General features: G+C 40.2%; 1 protein-coding gene across 1 annotated transcript in view; it reads left to right on the plus strand.

Moving 5' to 3' along the window:
- Positions 1-11,439, plus strand: part of zfc3h1 (zinc finger C3H1-type containing) — a gene marked incomplete at its 5' end in the record, with an annotated part of 66,174 nt that overhangs the window by 456 nt on the left and 54,279 nt on the right. Inside the window, one exon of the mRNA XM_079809155.1 lies at positions 4,485-4,856. Coding sequence (XP_079665281.1) covers positions 4,485-4,856 — 372 coding nt within the window. The remainder of the gene's footprint in view (positions 1-4,484; positions 4,857-11,439) is intronic.

The raw sequence follows: 11,439 nt of genomic DNA on the forward strand, positions 1-11,439 counted from the left end.
CCGTGGCGTGAAATATACTCTAATATGTAAATGTGGCCTCTTGTGATTGGTTAACCTCTGTTAGTGAGTGATTGTATATTTATGAGCTCATGATAAATAGACTCAACACTTTAATCGTGATGTACTGTCATGCCCTACTCTATGGTATATATAGTTTTAAGCCCCTCCCCTTTGGCCACAGCTGCGTCACTCGAGGGTGTGACGTGGTTAAAGGCACAGTATGTAAGATATTGTAGATTGAATACCCCAAAGCCTCTAGAACAGTGTTGTGTGTGTGTGTGTGTGTGTTGTGTGAAGTGATGTGTGTGTGTAGTGTAAAGTGATGTGTGTGTAGTGTAAAGTGATGTGTGTGTTGTGTAAAGTGATGTGTGTGTTGTGTAAAGTGATGTGTGTGTTGTGTAGTGTTGTGTAAAGTGATGTGTGTTCTTCTTAACGGCGAGCTCAGAGAAGGTGTTGTGTGTGTTGTGTAGTGTTGTGTAAAGTGATGTGTTCTTCTTAACGGCGAGCTCAGAGAAGGTGTTGTGTTGTGTTGTGTGTGTGTGTGTGTGTGTGTGTGTAGTGTTGTGTGTGTGTGTAGTGATGCACCGATCATGATTTTACATGGCCGATACCGATTTTTTTTCAAGAAAACTGGCCGATTCCGATTTCCGATAAAAAAATTTTACACAATAAAGTAATGAAAGTATACATGAACAAGATGTTTATTTGGTATTTAACAGGCTAAATTGGCTTTTGGCTAATGAAAACAAGTCCGCAATCTGAAATTAACAAGAAATTTAATTGGAAATGAAAAGGCTGAAAGGTGAAATTAAAGGCAACAACTGCATATTCTGCAATCCAAACAAAGATGTTCCTTAAATCAGCATTAGTTTTTAAATTCAGTGTACAGAAAAAAGTCTTTACCAGTGAAATACAATAAAATCAAAGTTTATAATTGTTCCAAAATGTTAAATCAAATAATGTTTAGTGCAACGAAAAAACACTAAGATGCTCCAGCAGGTGCTTTTTAAATCAAATTAAGTCAATGTCATTTTAAGGTAAAATAAAAGGTAACACTTTAGAATAATGGTCATTAGTTAACATGAGTTAATGTATTAACTAACATGAACTAACCATGAGCAGTGCATTAGTTACTGTATTTGTTAATCTTTGTTAACGTTAGTTAATATAAATCCAGCTGTTCATGTTTGATAAATCCAGCTGTTCATGGTTTGTTCACAGAGCATTAACTAATGTTAGCAAGATTTTAATAATGCAGTTATCTCTCATTAGTAAATGCTGAAATTAACATTAACTAATAATGAACTGCACTTATAAAGCGTTTATTAATCTTTGTTAATGTTAACTAATGTAGTTAACTAATGTTAACTAATGACCATTATTCTAAAGTGTTACCAAATATAAATGATCATCCTATAGGCAACAGAACTGACAGTATTTCATTTCTAAAGTGCAGCATGTTCTTCTTTAGGCTACAGAAAGAAGTATTTCGGCTTTGTCACAAGTTAGTCTGTTTCGTTCTCATCCGATCCAACACGTGAGAAGCTGAGCTGAACAAACGCTCACGATCTACACTTGTGGTCAGCTCGCGCAACTACAGCTGGCGCAACTTCAGCTCGCGCAACTTCAGCTCGCGCAACTACAGCTGGCGCAACTTCAGCTCGCGCAACTTCAGCTCGCGCAACTTCAGCTCGCGCAACTTCAGCTGGCGCAACTTCAGCTCGCGCAACTTCAGCTCGCGCAACTTCAGCTCGCGCAACTTCAGCTCGCGCAACTTCAGCTGGCGCAACTTCAGCTGGCGCAACTTCAGCTCGCGCAACTTCAGCTGGCGCAACTTCAGCTGGCGCAACTTCAGCTCGCGCAACTTCAGCTCGCGCAACTTCAGCTCGCGCAACTTCAGCTGGCGCAACTTCAGCTGGCGCAACTTCAGCTGGCGCAACTTCAGCTCGCGCAACTTCAGCTCGCGCAACTTCAGCTGGCGCAACTTCAGCTGGCGCAACTTCAGCTCGCGCAACTTCAGCTCGCGCAACTTCAGCTCGCGCAACTTCAGCTCGCGCAACTTCAGCTGGCGCAGGAAAGCGTCTCTTCATTCCCTTCAGCGGATCTCTTCCCTCAGTTCTCCAGGTTCCGTTTGTAACACACAAGTGTCATGTTCGCGAATGATTGCAATATAGGCGTATGTGCACGCGGGCGCACTTCCGGATAAACCGGCAGGAAAATACAAAGAAACCGGCCGGTTGCCGATCGCGCGCTAGAAGCAAAAACCGCCCGGTTCCGGTTTTTGGCCGGTCAACCGGTGCATCCCTAGTAAAGTGATGTGTGTGCTTCTTAACGGCGAGCTCAGAGAAGGTGTTGTGTAGTGTTGTGTAGTGTTGTGTAACGTGATGTGTGTGTTCTTCTTAACGGCGAGCTCAGAGAAGGTGTAGTGTTGTGTGTGTTGTGTAGTGTTGTGTAACGTGATGTGTGTGTTCTTCTTAACGGCGAGCTCAGAGAAGGTGTAGTGTTGTGTAGTGTTGTGTAGTGTTGTGTAACGTGATGTGTGTGTTCTTCTTAACGGCGAGCTCAGAGAAGGTGTAGTGTTGTGTGTGTTGTGTAGTGTTGTGTAACGTGATGTGTGTGTTCTTCTTAACGGCGAGCTCAGAGAAGGTGTTGTGTGTGTTGTGTAGTGTTGTGTAACGTGATGTGTGTGTGCTTCTTAACGGCGAGCTCAGAGAAGGTGTAGTGTTGTGTGTGTTGTGTAGTGTTGTGTAACGTGATGTGTGTGTTCTTCTTAACGGCGAGCTCAGAGAAGGTGTTGTGTGTGTTGTGTAGTGTTGTGTAACGTGATGTGTGTGTGCTTCTTAACGGCGAGCTCAGAGAAGGTGTAGTGTTGTGTGTGTTGTGTAGTGTTGTGTAACGTGATGTGTGTGTTCTTCTTAACGGCGAGCTCAGAGAAGGTGTAGTGCTGTGTGTGTAGTGTTGTGTAACGTGATGTGTGTGTTCTTCTTAACGGCGAGCTCAGAGAAGGTGTTGTGTAGTGTTGTGTAACGTGATGTGTGTGTGCTTCTTAACGGCGAGCTCAGAGAAGGTGTAGTGTTGTGTGTGTTGTGTAGTGTTGTGTAACGTGATGTGTGTGTTCTTCTTAACGGCGAGCTCAGAGAAGGTGTTGTGTGTGTTGTGTAGTGTTGTGTAACGTGATGTGTGTGTGCTTCTTAACGGCGAGCTCAGAGAAGGTGTAGTGTTGTGTGTGTTGTGTAGTGTTGTGTAACGTGATGTGTGTGTGCTTCTTAACGGCGAGCTCAGAGAAGGTGTTGTGTAGTGTTGTGTAACGTGATGTGTGTGTTCTTCTTAACGGCGAGCTCAGAGAAGGTGTTGTGTGTGTTGTGTAGTGTTGTGTAACGTGATGTGTGTGTGCTTCTTAACGGCGAGCTCAGAGAAGGTGTAGTGTTGTGTGTGTTGTGTAGTGTTGTGTAACGTGATGTGTGTGTTCTTCTTAACGGCGAGCTCAGAGAAGGTGTAGTGTTGTGTGTGTAGTGTTGTGTAACGTGATGTGTGTGTTCTTCTTAACGGCGAGCTCAGAGAAGGTGTTGTGTAGTGTTGTGTAACGTGATGTGTGTGTGCTTCTTAACGGCGAGCTCAGAGAAGGTGTTGTGTGTGTTGTGTAGTGTTGTGTAACGTGATGTGTGTGTTCTTCTTAACGGCGAGCTCAGAGAAGGTGTTGTGTGTGTTGTGTAGTGTTGTGTAACGTGATGTGTGTGTGCTTCTTAACGGCGAGCTCAGAGAAGGTGTAGTGTTGTGTGTGTTGTGTAGTGTTGTGTAACGTGATGTGTGTGTGCTTCTTAACGGCGAGCTCAGAGAAGGTGTTGTGTGTGTTGTGTAGTGTTGTGTAACGTGATGTGTGTGTGCTTCTTAACGGCGAGCTCAGAGAAGGTGTTGTGTTGTGTAGTGTTGTGTTGTGTAACGTGATGTGTGTGTTCTTCTTAACGGCGAGCTCAGAGAAGGTGTTGTGTTGTGTAGTGTTGTGTTGTGTAACGTGATGTGTGTGTTCTTCTTAACGGCGAGCTCAGAGAAGGTGTTGTGTTGTGTTGTGTAGTGTTGTGTAACGTGATGTGTGTGTGCTTCTTAACGGCGAGCTCAGAGAAGGTGTAGTGTTGTGTAGTGATGTTGTGTAGTGTAGTGTTGTGTTGTGTGTGTGTTCTTCTTAACGGCGAGCTCAGAGAAGGTGTAGTGATGTGTGTGTTGTGTAGTGTTGTGTAGTGATGTGTGTGTGCTTCTTAACGGCGAGCTCAGAGAAGGTGTAGTGTTGTGTGTGTTGTGTAGTGTTGTGTAACGTGATGTGTGTGTTCTTCTTAACGGCGAGCTCAGAGAAGGTGTTGTGTGTGTTGTGTAGTGTTGTGTAACGTGATGTGTGTGTGCTTCTTAACGGCGAGCTCAGAGAAGGTGTTGTGTGTGTTGTGTAGTGTTGTGTAACGTGATGTGTGTGTTCTTCTTAACGGCGAGCTCAGAGAAGGTGGGCGGCCGGTGCGCGGCGCGGAGGCCGATGGTCAGCCTGCCGAGGGCCGAGGCTGTGGACGAGAGCTTCGAGGTCCTGCTCCTGAAGTATAAGCAGATCCAGCTGGAGCTGGAGGTGATCCGGAAGGAGGAGCGGATGGCCCTGAAGGAGGACGAGGAGCCCCTGGGGCCCCCAGTGCTGGAGGAGCCCGCCGCGGCCCTGAAGAAGGAGGAGAAGAAGAGAGCCTTCCAGGCCTTCAACCTCAAGCCCCTGAGGCAGAAGCTGCTGACGCCAGCGGAGAGAGACGCCCTCAACACCACCCACAACACCACCCACACGCCCGACCCTGGGGACGCTGGGCAGAGGGACGACAGCCCACACGACGGTACACACATCCCTCATCATTACTGTAACACACTCATCATTACTGTAACACACACTCATCATTACTGTAACACACTCATCATTACTGTAACACACACTCATCATTACTGTAAACACTCATCATTACTGTAACACACTCATCATTACTGTAACACACTCATCATTACTGTAACACACACTCATCATTACTGTAAACACTCATCATTACTGTAACACCCTCATCATTACTGTAACACACACTCATCTTTACTGTAAACACTCATCATTACTGTAACACCCTCATCATTACTGTAACACACTCATCATTACTGTAACACACTCATCATTACTGTAACACACTCATCATTACTGTAACACACTCATCATTACTGTAACACACACTCATCATTACTGTAACACACTCATCATTACTGTAACACACTCATCATTACTGTAACACACACTCATCATTACTGTAACACACTCATCATTACTGTAACACACACTCATCATTACTGTAACACACACACATCATTACTGTCATCATTAACACACTCATCATTACTGTAACACACACTCATCATTACTGTAACACACACACATCATTACTGTCATCATTAACACACTCATCATTACTGTAACACACACTCATCATTACTGTTACACACTCATCATTACTGTAACACCCTCATCATTACTGTAACACACTCATCATTACTGTAACACACACTCATCATTACTGTAACACACACTCATCATTACTGTAACACTCATCATTACTGTAACACACACTCATCATTACTGTAACACACACTCATCATTACTGTAACACTCATCATTACTGTAACACACTCATCATTACTGTAACACACACTCATCATTACTATAACACACTCATCATTACTGTAACACACTCATCATTACTGTAACACACACTCATCATTACTGTAACACACACTCATCATTACTGTAACACACACTCATCATTACTGTAACACACTCATCATTACTGTAACACACACTCATCATTACTGTAACACACTCATCATTACTGTAACACACACTCATCATTACTGTAACACACACTCATCATTACTGTAACACACACTCATCATTACTGTAACACACTCATCATTACTGTAACACACTCATCATTACTGTAACACACACTCATCATTACTGTAACACACACTCATCATTACTGTAACACACACTCATCATTACTGTAACACACTCATCATTACTGTAACACCCTCATCATTACTGTAACACACTCATCATTACTGTAACACACTCATCATTACTGTAACACACTCATCATTACTGTAACACACTCATCATTACTGTAACACCCTCATCATTACTGTAACAAACACTCATCTTTACTGTAAACACTCATCATTACTGTAACACCCTCATCATTACTGTAACACACTCATCATTACTGTAACACACTCATCATTACTGTAACACACACTCATCATTACTGTAACACACTCATCATTACTGTAACACACTCATCATTACTGTAACACACACTCATCATTACTGTAACACACTCATCATTACTGTAACACACACTCATCATTACTGTAACACACACACATCATTACTGTCATCATTAACACACTCATCATTACTGTAACACACACTCATCATTACTGTAACACACTCATCATTACTGTAACACCCTCATCATTACTGTAACACACTCATCATTACTGTAACACACACTCATCATTACTGTAACACACACTCATCATTACTGTAACACACACTCATCATTACTGTAACACACACTCATCATTACTGTAACACACTCATCATTACTGTAACACACTCATCATTACTGTAACACACACTCATCATTACTGTAACACACTCATCATTACTGTAACACACTCATCATTACTGTAACACACACTCATCATTACTGTAACACACACTCATCATTACTGTAACACACACTCATCATTACTGTAACACACACTCATCATTACTGTAACACACACTCATCATTACTGTAACACACTCATCATTACTGTAACACACACTCATCATTACTGTAACACACACTCATCATTACTGTAACACACACTCATCATTACTGTAACACACTCATCATTACTGTAACACACACTCATCATTACTGTAACACACACTCATCATTACTGTAACACCCTCATCATTACTGTAACACACTCATCATTACTGTAACACACTCATCATTACTGTAACACACACTCATCATTACTGTAACACACACTCATCATTACTGTAACACACACTCATCTTTACTGTAACACCCTCATCATTACTGTAACACACTCATCATTACTGTAACACATCCCTCATCATTACTGTAACACACTCATCATTACTGTAACACCCTCATCATTACTGTAACACACTCATCATTACTGTAACACACTCATCATTACTGTAACACACACACATCATTACTGTCATCATTAACACACTCATCATTACTGTAACACACACTCATCATTACTGTAACACCCTCATCATTACTGTAACACCCTCATCATTACTGTAACACCCTCATCATTACTGTAACACACTCATCATTACTGTAACACACACTCATCATTACTGTAACACACACTCATCATTACTGTAACACACACTCATCATTACTGTAACACACTCATCATTACTGTAACACACTCATCATTACTGTAACACACTCATCATTACTGTAACACACTCATCATTACTGTAACTCACTCATCATTACTGTAACACACTCATCATTACTGTAACACACTCATCATTACTGTAACACACACTCATCATTACTGTAACACACTCATCATTACTGTAACACCCTCATCATTACTGTAACACATCCCTCATCATTACTGTAACACACACTCATCATTACTGTAACACCCTCATCATTACTGTAACACACTCATCATTACTGTAACACACTCATCATTACTGTAACACACTCATCATTACTGTAACACACACTCATCATTACTGTAACACACACTCATCATTACTGTAACACCCTCATCATTACTGTAACACCCTCATCATTACTGTAACACACTCATCATTACTGTAACACACTCATCATTACTGTAACACACACTCATCATTACTGTAACACACTCATCATTACTGTAACACACTCATCATTACTGTAACACACACATCATTACTGTAACACACTCATCATTACTGTAACACTCATCATTACTGTACACTCATCATTACTGTAACACACTCATCATTACTGTAACACACACTCATCATTACTGTAACACACACTCATCATTACTGTAACACACTCATCATTACTGTAACACCCTCATTACTGTAACACACTCATCATTACTGTAACACCCTCATCATTACTGTAACTCACTCATCATTACTGTAACACACTCATCATTACTGTAACACACACTCATCATTACTGTAACACACACTCATCATTACTGTAACACACACTCATCATTACTGTAACACACACTCATCATTACTGTAACACACTCATCATTACTGTAACACACTCATCATTACTGTAACACACTCATCATTACTGTAACATCCCTCATCATTACTGTAACACACTCATCATTACTCATCATTACTGTAACACACTCATCATTACTGTAACACACTCATCATTACTGTAACACACACTCATCATTACTGTAACACACACTCATCATTACTGTAACACACACTCATCATTACTGTAACACCCTCATCATTACTGTAACACACTCATCATTACTGTAACACACTCATCATTACTGTAACACACACTCATCATTACTGTAACACACTCATCATTACTGTAACACACTCATCATTACTGTAACACCCTCATCATTACTGTAACACACTCATCATTACTGTAACACACTCATCATTACTGTAACACACACTCATCATTACTGTAACACACACTCATCATTACTGTAACACACACTCATCTTTACTGTAACACCCTCATCATTACTGTAACACACTCATCATTACTGTAACACATCCCTCATCATTACTGTAACACACTCATCATTACTGTAACACCCTCATCATTACTGTAACACACTCATCATTACTGTAACACACACTCATCATTACTGTAACACACACTCATCATTACTGTAACACACTCATCATTACTGTAACACACTCATCATTACTGTAACACACACTCATCATTACTGTAACACACACTCATCATTACTGTAACACACACTCATCATTACTGTAACACACACACATTACTGTCATCATTAACACACTCATCATTACTGTAACACCCTCATCATTACTGTAACACACTCATCATTACTGTAACACACACTCATCATTACTGTAACACACTCATCATTACTGTAACACATCCCTCATCATTACTGTAACACACACTCATCATTACTGTAACACCCTCATCATTACTGTAACACACTCATCATTACTGTAACACACTCATCATTACTGTAACACACTCATCATTACTGTAACACTCATCATTACTGTAACACACTCATCATTACTGTAACACACACTCATCATTACTGTAACACACTCATCATTACTGTAACACACTCATCATTACTGTAACACACTCATCATTACTGTAACACACACTCATCATTACTGTAACACACACTCATCATTACTGTAACACCCTCATCATTACTGTAACACACTCATCATTACTGTAACACACTCATCATTACTGTAACACACACTCATCATTACTGTAACACACTCATCATTACTGTAACACACTCATCATTACTGTAACACACACTCATCATTACTGTAACACACTCATCATTACTGTAACACACTCATCATTACTGTAACACCCTCATTACTGTAACACACTCATCATTACTGTAACACCCTCATCATTACTGTAACACACTCATCATTACTGTAACACACTCATCATTACTGTAACACACTCATCATTACTGTAACACACACTCATCATTACTGTAACACACACTCATCATTACTGTAACACACACTCATCATTACTGTAACACACTCATCATTACTGTAACACACTCATCATTACTGTAACACACTCATCATTACTGTAACACACTCATCATTACTGTAACACACTCATCATTACTGTAACACACTCATCATTACTGTAACACACTCATCATTACTGTAACACACACTTACTCATCATTACTGTAACACACTCATCATTACTGTAACACACTCATCATTACTGTAACACACACTCATCATTACTGTAACACACACTCATCATTACTCATCATTACTGTAACACACTCATCATTACTGTAACACACTCATCATTACTGTAACACACTCATCATTACTGTAACACACTCATCATTACTGTAACACACACTCATCATTACTGTAACACCTCATACTCATCATTACTGTAACACACTCATCATTACTGTAACACACACTCATCATTACTGTAACACACACTCATCATTACTGTAACACACACTCATCATTACTGTAACACACTCATCATTACTGTAACACACTCATCATTACTGTAACACACTCATCATTACTGTAACACACACTCATCATTACTGTAACACACTCATCATTACTGTAACACACTCATCATTACTGTAACACACACTCATCATTACTGTAACACACTCATCATTACTGTAACACACTCATCATTACTGTAACACACTCATCATTACTGTAACACACTCATCATTACTGTAACACACACTCATCATTACTGTAACACACACTCATCATTACTGTAACACACACTCATCATTACTGTAACACACTCATCATTACTGTAACACACTCATCATTACTGTAAACACACTCATCATTACTGTAACACACTCATCATTACTGTAACACACACTCATCATTACTGTAACACACTCATCATTACTGTAACACACTCATCATTACTGTAACACACTCATCATTACTGTAACACACTCATCATTACTGTAACACACTCATCATTACTGTAACACACACTCATCATTACTGTAACACACACTCATCATTACTGTAACACACTCATCATTACTGTAACACACTCATCATTACTGTAACACACTCATCATTACTGTAACACCTCATCATTACTGTAACACACTCATCATTACTGTAACACACTCATCATTACTGTAACACACTCATCATTACTGTAACACACTCATCATTACTGTAACACACACTCATCATTACTGTAACACACTCATCATTACTGTACACACTCATCATTACTGTAACACACTCATCATTACTGTAACACACCTCATCATTACTGTAACACACTCATCATTACTCATCATTACTGTAACACACTCATCATTACTGTAACAACACTCATCATTACTGTAACACACACTCATCATTACTGTAACACACACTCATCATTACTCATCATTACTGTAACACACTCATCATTACTGTAACACACTCATCATTACTGTACACACTCATCATTACTGTATCACACTCATCATTACTGTAACACACACTCATCATTACTGTAACACACTCATCATTACTCATCATTACTGTAACCCACTCATCATTACTGTAACACACTCATCATTACT

Source organism: Gobio gobio (genome assembly GCF_949357685.1).
Source record: "Gobio gobio genome assembly, chromosome: 25".
In the NCBI taxonomy this organism is placed as follows: Eukaryota; Metazoa; Chordata; class Actinopteri; order Cypriniformes; family Gobionidae; genus Gobio; species Gobio gobio.